Here is a 16541-nt window from a genome sequence, read left to right as displayed (position 1 = left end):
TTATGAGAGAGGCGAGGGAAGAGAGAGGCAGTGTTATGAAGAGGGGAGGGAAGAGAGAAGGGAGGGAAGAGAGAGGACAGGATAGGGTTATGAGAGAGGGGAGGGAAGAGAGAGGATTGTGCAGATCATTCTCAAAACTCAGCTGAAAACATTTATTTTCAAATTGCCTTTAATAATGATTCCTATTAATATTTTGCAATGTGATACTTTGGTCCCATCTTTTGACTTCCGTCTATGTGAACTCAGACTGTATAGGTTCCACCTCTGTTCCTATCTGAGTCTCTCCAGCAAAGTAAACATCCTCCTCTTTAAAATCACATGTCCTTCAGAAAGACCCTGGTACCACCTAACCTCGGCTGACCAAAGGACTTCAATCGTCCTCCAACTTGGAGCCATATTTCCACCCAGTTGCACCATGAGAAGAAGCCAAAGACCTTCAGTGCTTTGGTGTGTCAGGTCAACATGTTAGTGAGATACCCAAGGATATCAGTCGTCGTAGTACCATTTCTCAGCTGTTGTTTTTTCCACCATATAAATACATTGAAATAATAGTTGGTTATCCAGAGGGTCAAGACAAGACAATATTTACCCATCCTTGAGCAGGACCATGCCAACACTGAAGAGGGGTGGCACATGCAGGGTCTGTGAGGAGTCCTGTATAAAAGGGAAGAGCAGAGTGAAAGGTGATGTTTGGGGGACAAGGAGAGTGAGACTTAAAGCCTGCATAATGACAGTGTATGTGTCAGTGGTGATTGTGGGTGCTGTGGTCATGCTTACATTGTTATGGATCCTGCTGATCTACCTCCCTGGAAAAGGAGACAAAGTTACACAGGGAGAACCCAGTGGATGTCAGTCAGCAGGTAATCAATACAATGCTCTTTCTTCCTTTATGTACTGTACAGTCTACGTCCTACAGGCAAAGGGCCAATTAGCTGTTGAAACACAGACAAAGCCCTCTTCCCACCACGGTTTCGTTTAAAAGCTGAGAGATGTGGCTGGAGAAATGTAATCTCTCTCAAATTCATAGACAGAGCTATCCATGATATCAACATGATAGTTGTAACCATGTTTTGACGCTCTACAGTGTTTGTTGACATTTACTTTGTTTAACAAACGTCGGGGTAAAAAAAAGTCATATTTTGGGTTCTGATGGGGAACGACAGTGGAACTAAGCTCATTAAGGCATTTATAAGTTATATTCTTTAAGAATCAATGGGTACATATCCTTAATATCATACATATCATGGATGTAGCAACTGTTGATTGGCCCTTCAAGGGTCTAGGACAATCTATGACAGTCTGTTCAACAATCTATATCAAAAGCTGCTTTACCTGGAACTCTGCTTATCGTTCGATTAGAGGCTATGAATAGGCCTTATGTAAATCTCAATGTAAATGGTCAAAGGACAAGTCATTTTCCATATGGCTTCACTTGATTAGCAATGGTCAACAGTAACATTATGAAGATAATGACAACCAACTTTTCCTTTGTGTACCTACTGTATGTTATCCACCTCCTCCATCCCAAGCTGTTGGGTCTAGACTTCTGCACTCTTTCTATCAGTTCTTTCCCTGTTCTCTCTCCCTCTCTCCCTGGCCCTCTCTCTCTCCCTCTGCTGGGCAACATGCTGGAGCTGGCACACGACCACCTGCCCAGTCACCTGACCTCCCTGGCACGTCGCTATGGCAACATCTACCGCCTCAAGTGTGGCAACACCAGTAATGAAGTCACTCCCAACCAAGTGACTCAAGTTAACTCTGTTTCAAGACAGTTAGAATAGTTGTTTATACATGTGATATCCTCAGTATGTGAATGGTTTCAGTATTACAGTAAGTTTGTCTTGAGTCTGTATTTTGTGTTTGCTGCAGCCATGGTGGTATTAAACAGTGGTGACATCATCAGAGAAGCCTTGGTGAAGAAATGGTCTGACTTTGCTGGGAGACCACATTCTTACACCGGTAAAGAACCTGTTACTAGAACCACCCCAGTATTCCCAGCAACCATCACTCACTTCTGTTACTCTAAGCCAACAGTGCTTTTGATTCAAATGATTTACCCTTCACCTCACTCTCTTTCTCCGCCCTCCATTTCACCCCACCCTTCCTCATCGCTCCCTCCATCTCACCCTACCTACCTCCCTCTCTCTCCTTCTCTCTCTCTCTCCCTCCCTGTCTCTGTTTCTCTCTACCCCTCCCTCCCTCTCTCTCCCTCCCTCTCCCTCTCTCTACCTGTCTCTCTGTTTCTCTCTACCCCTCCCTCCCTACCCCTCCCTCTCCCTCCCTCTCCCCTCCCTCTACCCCTCCCTCCCTCCCTCCCTGTACCCCTCTCTGTCTCTACCCCTCCCTCCCTCCCTACCCCTCCCTCTACCTCTCCCTCCCTCCCTCCCCCCTCCCTCCCTACATCCCCCCTCCCTCTACCCCTCCCTCCCTCTCTCTACCCCTCCCTCCCTCCCTCTACCTCTCTCCCTCCCCCTCCCTCCCTCCCTCCCTCTACCTCTCCCTCCCTACATCCCCCCTCCCTCTACCCCTCCCTCCCTCTCTCTACCCCTCCCTCCCTCCCTCCCTCTACCTCTCTCCCTCCCTCCCTCCCTCTCCCTCTCTCTCTCTGTCTCCCAGGAGACGTGGTGTCAGGGGGAGGCCGCTCCATCTCTCTGGGGGACTACAGTGAGGAGTGGAGGGCCCATCGCCGTCTGGCCCATAATGCACTGCAGCGCTGCACCCAGCAGTCGCTCCACGGGGTCATCCAGAAACAGGCCCTCCAGCTGAGACAAGTAGAGATGAAACACATGACAGTTCTAAACCTGTTTTCACTTTCTCATTATGGGGTACTGTGTGTAGATTGATAAGATTTTTATTTATTCAATCCATTTTAGATTAAGGCTGTAATGTAACAAAATGTGGAAAAAGAGAAAGGGTCTGAATACTTTCAGAATGACCTGTACATGTACAAATTCATTATTTTACACAACATTTTAACACATTTGATCAGTTTCCCAAGGAAAGCTTCCCTGACCAAGATGGATGATTGTTTGTCATGTTGCTAGGATCCTAATCTGGGTTAAACCAGAACTAAAATCTTTCATAATTGTTAGAAATAAAGATTTCCTTTTTGTGAAGTATCCACCCACACAAAAATATTCTCTCAGCTTCAGCATTCTAGAGTTCTGTATGTAATTATATGGTTGTATGCTCCTGTATAGTTTATTGCAATGTTTACTCCACGAAGACCTTCGACCTTTCTGGGGGTCAAAACATTGTAATGAACTATACTGGAGCATACACCAACGTGCAGGTATTTCGATCCGTTGCGCGGAACACAGAACACTTTATGTACCAAGGGAGGGAACAGCAGAATGGAACAAATCCACTGTGTTCTGAGAAGGAATGTAAACCAGCATGTACCAGTACACTGACTGACTGAACTGGAGATTACACAATGCAACACAACCTCAGCAACATGCCAACCACAACTTAATGACGTATCACTTGTTGCACTTCTTGTTTGTGGCCCTGTGTAAAGACGATGTAGTTGTTTCAAATTGAAAAAGTTACAGCAAAATAAAAGTTGAAGTTACAAGTCAGCGGGGTAACTCATCTTCTTAAATTGAGGCAATCGATATTTAGTTTACAGTGAGGGAGTTTCTATCTGAATATGTGACCTGTGATCCATCAGGTGCTACTGGACTATAATGGCAGAGCTGCGGACCTCTCTGGGGATTTCACTGTAGCAGCCAGTAACGTCATCACCACACTGGCCTTTGGGAAAGAGGTGAGGATCACACCTGGGTTCAAATAGTATTTGTTGTCTGCGCTTGCCTGGCACAATGGAACCAATGGAAAAGTCCCAAAAATAGAAACCACACACATTTGATCTGGCTGCTCCAGGCAGGCTCAATCAAGTATTTGGAAGAAAACCAACACTATTTGAAGCCAGGTATCTGTCAGTGCTCTGAGTCTGTTCAGTTTATACACCAGGAGTGGCACCCTATTCCCTATATAGTGCACTACTTGGACTTTGGTGAAAATGTAGTGCACTATATAGGGAATAGGGTGTTATTTGGGACATAACCAGAATTAGAATGAAGAGAGACACCAGGTTTGGCCAAGGGATAACCATGACGGAAATATAGTCATGTATTTTATCAACCACTGCGTGGGTAAGGTATCTAAAAGCAGAGACACGATAAGCACAGTTATATATCACAGTTGGAAAAACAAACCTGTTGTCTCACCCGTTGTTGTCTAGCTAGCTCTCCCAATCAACACCTGTGATTACTTTATGCCTCGCTGTATGTCTCTCTCAAATGTCAATATGCCTTGTATACTGTTGTTTAGGTTAGTTATCATTGTTTTAGTTTACAATGTGGCCCCTAGTTCCACTCATCATACCTCTGATACCTCCTTTGTCCCACCTCCCACACATGCGGTGACCTCACCCATTATAACCAGCATGTCCAGATATACAACCTCTCTTATCATCACTCAGTGCCTGGGCTTACCTCCGCTGTACCCGCACCCCACCATACCCCTGTCTGCACATTATGCCCTGAATCTATTCTACACGACCAGAAATCTGCTCCTTTTATTCTTTGTCCCCAACGCTCTAGGCAACCAGTTTTGATATCCTTTAGCCGTACCCTCATCCTACTCCTCCTCTGTTCCTTGGGTGATGTGGAGGCTAAACCCAGGCCCTGCGTGTCCCCAGGCACTCTCATTTGTTGACTTCTGTGATCGAAAAGCCTTGGTTTCATGCATGTCAACATCAGAAAACTCCTCCCTAAGTTTGTTTTACTCACTACTTTAGCACACTCCGCCAACCCTGATGTCCTTGCCGTGTATGAATCCTGGCTTAGGAAGGCCACCAAAAAATCTGAGATTTCCATACCAAACTACAACTTTTTCCGTCAAGATAGAACTGCCAAAGGGGGAGGAGTTGCAATCTACTGCAGAGATAGCCTGCAAAGTTCTGTCATACTTTCCAGGTCTATACCCAAACAGTTCAAACTTCTAATTTTAAAAATTAATCTCTCCAGAAATAAGTCTCTCACTGTTGCCGCCTGCTAGCGACCCCCCTACGCTCCCAGCTGTGCCCTGAACACCATTTGTGAATAGATCGCCCCCCAGCTAGCCTCAGAGTTCGTTCTGTTAGGTGACCTAAACTGGGATATGCGTAACACCCCGGCAGTCCTACAATCTAAGCTAGATGCCCTCAATCTCACACAAATCATCAAGGAACCCACCAGGTACAACCCTAAATCCGTAAACATGGGCACCCTCATATACATTATCCTGACCAACTTGCCCTCCAAATACACCTCCGCTGTTTTCAATCAGGATCTCAGTAATCACCGCCTCATTGCCTGTATCCGCGGTCAAACGACCACCCCTCATCACTGTCAAATGCTCCCTAAAACACTTCTGCGAGCAGGCCTTTCTAATCGACCTGGCCCGGGTATCCTGGAAGGATACTAACCTCATCCTGTCAGTCAAGGATGCCTGGTCATTCTTTAAAAGTAATTTCCTAAGAACAGATATAGCCCTTGGTTCACTTCAGACCTGACTGCCCTTGACCAGCACAAAAACATTTTGTGGCTGACTGCAATAGCATCGAATAGTCCCCCCGTTCAGTGTGTCAAATCGGAGGGCATGTTGTCCGGACCTCTGGCAGTCTCTATGGGGGTACCACAGGGTTCAATTCTCGGGCCGACTCTTTTCTCGGTATATATCAATGATGTCGCTCTTGCAGCGGGCGATTCCCTGATTCCCCTCTACGCAGACGACACCATTCTGTATACTTCTGGCCCTTCCTTGGACACTGTGCTAACTAACCTCCAAACGAGCTTCAATGCCATACAACACTCCTTCCGTGGCCTCCAACTGCTGTTAAACGCTAGTAAAACCAAATGCATGCTTTTCAACCGTTCGCTGCCCGCACCCGCCCGCCCGACTAGCATCACCACCCTGGACAGTTCCAACCTAGAATATGTGAACGACTATAAATACCTAGGCGTCTGGTTAGACTGTAAACTCTCCTTCCAGACTCATATTAAACATCTCCAATCCAAAATCAAATCTAGAATCGGCTTTCTATTTCGCAACAAAGCCTCCTTCACCCACACCGCCAAACTTACCCTAGTAAAACTGACTACCCTACCGATCCTCGACTTCGGCGATGTCATCTACAAAATAGCTTCCAATACTCTACTCAGCAAACTGGATGCAGTCTATCACAGTGCCATCTGTTTTGTTACCAAATCACCTTATACCACCCACCACTGCAACCTGTATGCTCTAGTCGGCTGGCCCTCGCTACATATTCGTCGCCAGACCCACTGGCTCCAGGTCATCTATAAGTCTATGCTAGGTAAAGCTCCGCCTTCTCTCAGTTCACTGGTCACGATAACAACACCCACCCGTAGCACACGTTCCAGCAGGTATATCTCACTGATCACCTCCAAAGCCAACACCTCATTTGGCCGCCTTTCCTTCCAGTTCTCTGCTGCCAGTGACTGGAACGAATTGCAAAAATCACTGAAGTTGGAGACTTTTATTTCCCTCACCAACTTTAAACATCAGCTACCTGAGCAGCTAACCGATCGCTGCTGCTGTACACAGTCCATCTGTAAATTTCCCACCCAATCTACCTACCTCATACCCATACTGTTTTTATTTCATTTACTTTTCTGCTCTTTTGCACACCAGTATCTCTACTTGCACATCATCATATGCTCATTTATCCCTCCAGGGTTAATCTGCTAAATTGTAATTATTCGCTCCTATGGCCTATTTATTGCCTACCTCATGCCTTTTGCACACACTGTATATAGACTTTCTTTTTTTCTACTGTGCCATTAACTTGTTTATTGTGTTATTGGCTTGTTTATTGTTTACTCCGTGTAACTCTGTGTTGTTGTCTGTGTCACACTGCTTTGCTTTATCTTGGCCAGGTCGCAGTTGTAAATGAGAACTTGTTCTCAACTAGCCTACCTGGTTAAATGAAGGTGAAATAAAAAAGTTAAAAAATTGTCCACAATTATCTCCTTTGTCTTGATCACGTTGAGGGAGAGGTTGTTGTCCTTGCACCACACGGCCAGGTCTCTGACCTCCTCCCTATAGGCTGTCTCGTTGTTGTTGGTGATCAGGCCTACCACTGTTGTGTCATCAGCAAACTTAATGATGGTGTTGGAGTCGTGCCTGGCCGTGCAGTCACGAGTGAACAGGGAGTACAGGAGGGGACTGAGCACGCACCGCTGAGGGGCCCCCGTGTTGAGGATCAGTGTGACGGATGTGTTGTTACCTACCCTTACCACATGGGGGTGGCCCGTCAGGAAGTCCAGAATCCAGTTGCAGAGGGAGGTGTTTAGTCCCAGGGTCCTTAGCGTAGTGATGAGCTTTGAGGGCACTATGGTGTTGAAAGCTGAACTGTAGTCAATGAATAGCATTCTCACATAGGTGTTCCTTTTGTCCAGGTGCGAAAGGGCAGTGTGGAGTGCAATAGAGATTGCATCATCTGTGGATCTGTTGGGGCAGTATGCAAATTGGAGTGGATCAAGGGTTTTTGGGATAATGGTGTTGATGTGAGCCGTGACCTGCCTTTCAAAGCACTTCATGGCTACAGATGTGAGTGCTACGGGTCGGTAGTCATTTAGGTAGATTACCTTAGTGTTTTTAGGCACAGAGACTATGGTGGTCTGCTTGAAACATGTTGGTATTACAGACTCAGACAGGGAGAGGTTGAAAATGTCAGTGAAGGCACTTGCCAGTTGGTCAGCGCATGCTCGGAGTACACGTCCTGGTAATCCGTCTGGCCCTGCGGCCTTGTGAATGTTGACCTGTTAAAAGGTCTTACTCACATCGGCTGTGGAGAGCATGATCACACAGTCGTCCGTGTGTTTTGGGTATGTGGGTGGTGTGCTTACAGTGATAGCCATGCATGGTTAGTTTACTGTTAAGGTTGTGCAACTTTACGCAACGAATGACATCAAATTGACCAACAACACATTTTGATCCAATAAACTTCCCACTGGGCAAAAACTGGTTGAATCAACATTGTTTCCAAGTCATTTCAACACAAAAAAACCTATGTGATGAAGTTGAATCAACGTGGAAAACTAATTGGATTTGCAAAAACTCATCAACGTAAGGGATTTATTTATTATTTTACCCAACTTTTAACCTAAATCCATTATCCATTAAATCCATCACCATTGGTGACATTTTTTGTTGATTTCCCGTTGAATTCACGTTAGTTGACAACTCAAACAAATGTAAATCAAAACTTAACGTTGAACTGATGTCTGTGCCCAGTGGGTTATGTAATAGTACATTGTTTCAGTGTTGAAGTAATATCTCATTATATCCCAGTTTAATCTAACAACAACCTGAAAGGGTTTATCAATCCTTTATAAAAGAAAAACGTATTGGTGCTTTATCAATAATGTAAAGTCATGTTATAGAAGGTGGAAAAGGGTTATGCCACATTTGGCAAAGCATCTACTGTACTACTGTGTGTGATGTAAATAAGAATAATACTGATAATAATTATGATAATACTAAGGATAATGATAATAGTAATTATGATAATAAGAATAATAATGATAATAATAATGATAATAATAATAATTATTATGATACTGATAATAATTATTATTAATATTATTATGATAATGATAATACAAAAATAAAAAATGTAATAACTTTTCAAGGAGCCAAAGACGCTTTACATACAGTAGTATCAAACGGTAAATGGTATAAGTGGGACTTCCTGTAATGTACTGATTCATTTGTCTGTGTTTGTAACCTTTGTCTATTTGTCGGTGTCTTTCAGTATGAGAAGAGTTCTGCAGAGCTGCAGAGACTGCATGGCTGTCTTAATGAGATCGTGTCTCTATGGGGCTCTCCCTGGATCTCTGCTCTGGACTCCTTCCCACTGCTCAGGGTTGGTCAAGTTTATACACTCATACTACACTATCTGATAGGGAAACTGCATGCACAGACAGCTACTCTGATACACAAATTAAAAATGTCTAAAACGGTGCAAACATAAGTGGGAATATGTGATTCTATTATGTAATTATATTGATCTGTTCCCATTTGTCTAAGAAATTGCCCAATCCTCCGTTCTCCCGTCTTCTGAAAGAGGTGGCCAGGAGAGATGAAATCATCAAAACACATCTGGATGAGTACAGGGTTGGTGTGAATACTGTAGCTTCTTTTTCAAACGTATGTTCAAGTAGCCAGCAGCAATCACAAAGACAATCATGTCAAAGTTTTAAAAAAGCATCTGTAATGTAATATGGGTACATTGGTAGCATATGGAATATATGAACTGAATTGCTGCCACAGATGCAGGCACCGAGCAAAACATCTGAGGACGCCATTGCCATCACAGGCGCTCTCCTCAACGGCCATGGGAAGCCCCAGGACACAACACAGGGTGTGGTAGGTTCTGGCTTATCATGGTTTACAACCTGAACTCAGATGTAGACGTAAGATAGTAAAGTGAATCTGGGACACTACAATTAATTTTATAGGTTACGTTTTGTATAGTATGTATTAATAGAAATTTGTACAATATGTTTGCAATTTGCAAAAAGTATGCTATGTTGCGAATTCTAATTTGTTGTGGCTAACGTTAGCTAGGTGGCTAAGGCTAACGTTAGAAAGGTTATGTTTTGGAGTTAGGTTAAAGGGTTAAAGTTTTGGTTAGGGGAAGGGTTAGCTAACATGCTAAGTAGTTGCAAAGCATCTAAAAAGTAGTAAGTAGTTGCAAAGTTGCTAATTAGATAAAAGTTATCCGTGACGAGATTCAAACACGCAACCCTTGGGTTGCTAGACGTTCGTGTTAAGTAACTTTCTTATGTAACCACACCAAACGTAACATATCATACTAATTTGAGTTTTCCAGATTAACGTTTACTATGTTAGGTCTAGTCTATGAGACCAGGCTGTGTTTTATCATGGTAATCAATCAAAATCACATAGCAAATGCTTACAATATAAGCCTACTACTTGCTATAAATATGTAATAGTAAGTGTTATATTGCGCATCTGAAATGGCACCCTATTCCCTAGTGCACTACTTTTGACCATGGCCCTGGTTAAAAGCAGTGCAATATATAGAGAATAGAGCACCATTTGGGTCACACCCATGGTTATGGTCTGTAGTAAGGACATGGTCCATTCACAGGTCCTGACAGACACTCACGTCCACATGGCCACTGTGGACCTTCTGATCGGGGGAACGGAGACAACAGCTGCCTGGCTCAGCTGGACTGTGGCCTTCCTACTGCACAGGCCTGAGGTACACTACAGAACTCTATACGCTACGCTACAGAACTCTATACGCTACAGAACTCTATACGCTACGCTACAGAACACGCTACACTACATAACTCTATACGCTACGCTACACTACAGAACTCTATACGCTACACTACAGAACTCTATACGCTACGCTACACTACAGAACTCTATACGCTACACTACAGAACTCTATACGCTACACTACAGAACTCTATACGCTACGCTACGCTACACTACAGAACTCTAGATTTAGATGCACTATTGTAAAGTGGTTGTTCCACTGGATATCATAAGGTGAATGCACCAATTTGTAAATCGCTCTGGATAACAGCGTCTGCTAAATGACTTAAATGTAAATGTATACGCTACGCTACACTACAGAACTCTATACACTACAGAACTTTATACGCTACGCTACACTACAGAACTATATACGCTACGCTACACTACAGAACTCTATACACTACAGAACTCTATACACTACAGAACTCTATACGCTACACTACAGAACTCTATACGCTACGCTACACTACAGAACTCTATACACTACAGAACTCTATTTGCTACGCTACACTAAAGAACTCTATACACTACAGAACTCTATACGCTACACTACAGAACTCTATACGCTACGCTACACTACAGAACTCTATACACTACAGAACTCTATACGCTACAGAACTCTATACACTACGCTACACTACAGAACTCTATACGCTACGCTACACTACAGAACTCTATACACTACAGAACTCTATACGCTACAGAACTCTATACGCTACAGAACTCTATACGCTACAGAACTCTATACGCTACGCTACACTACAGAACTCTATACGCTACAGAACTCTATACGCTACACTACAGAACTCTATACACTACAGAACTCTATACGCTACACTACAGAACTCTATACACTACAGAACTCTATACCCTACGCTACACTACAGAACTCTATACGCTACGCTACACTACAGAACTCTATACACTACAGAACTCTATAAGCTACAGAACTCTATACGCTACACTACAGAACTCTATACACTACAGAACTCTATACGCTACAGAACTCTATACACTACAGAACTCTATACGCTACACTACAGAACTCTATACGCTACAGAACTCTATACGCTACGCTACACTACAGAACTCTATACGCTACACTACAGAACTCTATACACTACAGAACTCTATACGCTACACTACAGAACTCTATACGCTACAGAACTCTATAAGCTACAGAACTCTATTTGCTACGCTACACTACAGAACTCTATACACTACAGAACTCTATACGCTACAGAACTCTATACACTACAGAACTCTATACGCTACACTACAGAACTCTATACGCTACGCTACACTACAGAACTCTATACACTACGCTACACTACAGAAGTCTATACGCTACGCTACACTACAGAACTCTATACACTACAGAACTCTATTTGCTACGCTACACTACAGAACTCTATACACTACAGAACTCTATACGCTACACTACAGAACTCTATACGCTACGCTACGCTACAGAACTCTATACACTACGCTACACTACAGAACTCTATACGCTACGCTACACTACAGAACTCTATACACTACAGAACTCTATTTGCTACGCTACACTACAGAACTCTATACACTACAGAACTCTATACGCTACACTACAGAACTCTATACGCTACGCTACACTACAGAACTCTATACACTACAGAACTCTATACGCTACACTACAGAACTCTATACGCTACAGAACTCTATACGCTACAGAACTCTATACGCTACAGAACTCTATACGCTACGCTACACTACAGAACTCTATACGCTACAGAATTCTATACGCTACAGAACTCTATACGCTACAGAACTCTATACGCTACACTACAGAACTCTATACACTACAGAACTCTATACACTACAGAACTCTATACGCTACAGAACTCTATACACTACAGAACTCTATACGCTACAGAACTCTATACGCTACGCTACAGAACTCTATACACTACAGAACTCTATACGCTACACTACAGAACTCTATACACTACAGAACTCTATACGCTACACTACAGAACTCTATACACTACAGAACTCTATACGCTACAGAACTCTATACACTACAGAACTCTATACGCTACAGAACTCTATACACTACAGAACTCTATACGCTACACTACAGAACTCTATACACTACAGAACTCTATACGCTACACTACAGAACTCTATACACTACAGATCTCTATACGCTACAGAACTCTATACACTACAGAACTCTATACGCTACACTACAGAACTCTATACACTACAGAACTCTATACGCTACACTACAGAACTCTATACGCTACAGAACTCTATACGCTACGCTACACTACAGAACTCTATACACTACAGAACTCTATACGCTACAGAACTCTATACACTACAGAACTCTATACACTACGCTACACTACAGAACTCTATACACTACAGAACTCTATACGCTACAGAACTCTATACGCTACAGAACTCTATACACTACAGAACTCTATACGCTACACTACACTACAGAACTAGATACACTATACTACCACCAGGGGTACGCGCAATGTCGTCTGGAGTACGTCAAATAAAAATGTGATTCACACTTTTTAAAATGTTTTCTGCTTCACATTTTCAAACAGTCCAACGGGGCTATACATTTGGGTAAGGTTTTTTTCCTCACCTGAGTTGCCTCGTTTCACTGCCCCAAGAAAAATTAAACCATCTAGTGTTCAGCGATATAACAACACAATGTCGAATACAGGTAGCCTAGTCAAATAATTAACATGCAATCACATGAACTGTTATTCTCTCGCGGGAATTCCACTAACGGTCCGTAATGTAGCTGCTACTCATGTTGGTATCTGTACTGATGGTGCAAAAGCCATGACCGGGAGACATAGTGGAGTGGTAACATGCGTGCAAGCAGTTGCTTGGGTACACTGCAGCATCCACCGCGAGGCTCTTGCTGCCAAGGGAATGCCTGACAGCTTGAAAGACGTTTTGGACACTACAGTGAAAATGGTTAACTTTGTTAAAGCAAGGTCCCTGAACTCACATGTATTTTCTGCACTATGCAATGATATGGGCAGCGACCATGTAACGCTTTTACAACATACAGAAGTGCGCTGGTTATGAAGGGGCAATGTATTGACATGTTTTTTTGGAATTGCGAGACGAGCTTAAATTTTTCTTTAGTGACCATAATTTTCACTTGTCTGATGAGTTTCTCACACGACTGGCCTATCTGGGTGATGTTTTTTTCTCACCTGAATGATCTGAATCTGGGATTACAGGGACTCTCCACAACTATAATCAGTGTGTGGGACAACATTGAGGCTATGATTAAGAAGTTGGAGCTCTTCTCTGTCTGCATTAACAAGGACAACACACAGGTCTTTCCATCATTGTATGATTTTTTGTGTGAAAATTAACTCAAGTTTACGAACAATGTCAAATGTGAGTGAGCTGGGTGCGCAATTACGCAGATACTTTCCCGAAACGGATGACACAAACAACTGGATTCGTTATCCCTTTCATGCCCTGCCTCCAGTTCACTTACTGATATCTGAACAAGAGAGCCTCATCGAAATTACAACAAGCGGTTCTGTGAAAATGGAATTTAATCAGAAGCCACTGCCAGATTTCTGGATTGGGCTGCGCTCAGAGTATCCTGAGTATCCAAATCGCGCCGTTAAGACACTGATGCCCTTTGCAACCACGTACCTATGTGAGAGTGGATTCTCAGCCCTCACTAGCATGAAAACTAAATACAGGCACAGACTGTGTGGAAAATGATTTAAGACTGAGACTTTCTCCAATACATCCCAATATTGCATTTATGTGCATCCTTTCAAGCACACCCTTCTCATTAACCTGTGGTGAGTTATTCACAATTTTAGATTAAGGTTTTATTTGTAAGATGGTTAAATAAAGAGCAAAATTATTGATTACTATTATTTGTGCCCTGGTCCTATAAAAGCTCTTTGTCACTTCCTACGAGCCAGGTTGTGACAAAAACTCACACTCATTCTTAAATGTATCATATAGTGTATGTGTGGCAGGCTTACAATGATGTCAAAAAAACATAATTTGATAGTGTGCTGACCCTGGTTCTCTCTCCCTCCCTTCCTCCTCCTCCTCCTCCCCCCCCAGGTGCAGTACAGAGTGTATGATGAGTTGTGTTCGGTGCTGGACGGGCGCTACCCTCAGTACAGTGACAGACACAGGCTGCCAGTGCTGTGTGCTGTGATCAGTGAGGTGCTCAGACTCAGACCTGTGGCTCCGCTAGCCGTGCCTCACAGAGCCATCAGAGACAGCAGGTGAATGGAAGATATACCAGAGGAGGCTGGTGGGAGGAGCTATAGGAGGACGGGCTAAAATGGAATAAAAGGAACAGAGTCAAACATGTGGTTTCCATTTATTTGATGTGTTTGACTCCGTTCCATCAAATCCATTCCAGCCATTACAATGAGCCTGTCCTCCTATAACCCCTCCCACCAGTCTCCTCTGAGATATACTTACTGTAGTACTGTATATCTTTACTGTATATCTTTACTGTATATCTTTACTGTATATCATCACTGTATATCTTTACTGTATCTTTACTGTATATCATCACTGTATATCATCACTGTACATCATCACTGTATATCTTTAGTGTATATCATTACTGTATAAGATTACTCTACACAGCATCTCAATAAATGCACGGTGGGAAAGTACTATACAGCTTAACTTTCACCATCCTATGGGAGCTTATGTTTTGATGCTGTTACTCTGCTTTGTACAGTACATTTGCCTTGCCAACTTCTCTTCTATGCCGTTTTTCTACCTAAATGTAATACCTCATCATACTGTACTAATGCATGTTTATACACTGAGTATACAAAACATTAAGAATACCTGCTCTTTCCACGACACAGACTGACCAGGTGAATCCAGGTGAAAGCTATGATCCTTTATTGATGTCACTTGTTAAATCCACTTCAGTCAGTGTAGATGAAGGGGAGGAGACAGGTTAAAGAAGGATTTTTAATCCTTGAGACAATTGGGACATGGATTGTGTGTGTCTGCCATTCAGAGGGTGAATGGGCAAGACAAAATATTTCATTGCCTTTGAACGGGGTATGGTAGTAGGTGCCAGGCGCATCAGTTTGTGTCAAGAACTGCAACGCTGCTGGGTTTTTCACGCTCAACAATTTCCTGTGTGTATCAAGAATCGTCCACCACTCAAAGGACGTCCAGCCAACTTGACACAACTGTGGGAAACATTGGAGTCAACATGGGCCAGCATCCCTGTGGAATGCTTTGGACACCTTGTAGTCCATGTCCCAATGAACTGATGCTGTTCTGAGGGAGCGGGGTACAACTCAATATTAGGAAGGTGTTCCTAATGTTTGCTATACTCAATGTATGTGCTATGTATAACTCTGTGTCTATTCCATATGTGTTCAGTATTGCAGGCTACTTCATCCCTAAGAACACTGTCATCATCCCCAATTTGTTTGGGGCGCATCATGACCCTGCAGTGTGGACGGATCCCTATGCCTTCAAACCAGGTGCTGGGCTATTGAGTGTACTGGTAATGTTCCGAATGGCATCCTATTCCCTATATAGTGAATTACTATTGATCTGGGCACATAAGTTTCAGGTTAAAAGTAGTGCACTATATAGGGAATAGGGTACCATTTGGGATGCAGGCTAGCATTCCTTTCACTTGGCTCAGCAACATAGTTCCAGCAGCAACTAACAGTAGATCCTCTCTCTTTCAGAGCGGTTCCTGGAGGGTGGGGGGGCCTCCACGCGTGCTCTCCTGCCTTTCGGAGGGGGCGCTCGGCTGTGTTTGGGGGAGGCCGTGGCCAAAATGGAATTGTTTCTGTTCACCGCCTACTTGTTGCGTGATTTCCAGTTCGTACCTGCTGAAAGCCGGGCCTCTCTGCCAGACCTGACAGGAGTAGCCAGTGTGGTACTCAAAGCCAAGGCCTACACAGTCATAGCACGGCCCAGACCAGGGCCTTGACCTCTCCGAGTTTGTTCATGTACAGTGATCACATTATATTTGTATCAATCATTAGGCTCTAGAGGAAGTATCCCTGTGAGAGAAGGCATATATTGTATAGTATTGTGCAGTAATGGTGAAGGAATTGGAATGTATAGAATAATATTTTCCATTTCTAATAAATACTTCCTCTTTTAACAACGAAGGATGCATT

At 43.4% G+C, this 16541-nt stretch overlaps 1 protein-coding gene across 3 annotated transcripts; it reads left to right on the top strand.

Moving 5' to 3' along the window:
- The first annotated feature begins 659 nt into the window (after nucleotides 1–659).
- Nucleotides 660–16532, top strand: LOC106606086 (steroid 21-hydroxylase). 3 transcript variants are annotated; one of them, XM_014202188.2, is made up of 12 exons: nucleotides 660–860; nucleotides 1530–1719; nucleotides 1870–1959; nucleotides 2617–2771; nucleotides 3674–3769; nucleotides 8828–8938; nucleotides 9103–9189; nucleotides 9346–9441; nucleotides 10190–10303; nucleotides 14482–14648; nucleotides 15784–15887; nucleotides 16101–16532. In XM_014202188.2, exons 2-12 carry the CDS (start codon nucleotides 1626–1628, stop codon nucleotides 16346–16348), a joined length of 1362 nt encoding a protein of 453 aa, XP_014057663.2. In that variant the 5' UTR covers nucleotides 660–860; nucleotides 1530–1625; the 3' UTR covers nucleotides 16349–16532. The 3 variants fall into 3 exon arrangements, with proteins under 3 accessions (XP_014057663.2, XP_014057664.2, XP_045575098.1); XM_014202189.2 differs by lacking the exon at nucleotides 1530–1719 and having other exon boundaries at nucleotides 674–860; XM_045719142.1 differs by lacking the exon at nucleotides 660–860 and having other exon boundaries at nucleotides 1608–1742.
- Nucleotides 16533–16541: the final 9 nt, after the last annotated feature.

This window comes from Salmo salar, chromosome ssa05 (assembly GCF_905237065.1).
Source record: "Salmo salar chromosome ssa05, Ssal_v3.1, whole genome shotgun sequence".
Lineage (NCBI taxonomy): Eukaryota > Metazoa > Chordata > Actinopteri > Salmoniformes > Salmonidae > Salmo > Salmo salar.
This window is presented reverse-complemented; position numbering and strand designations above follow the sequence as displayed.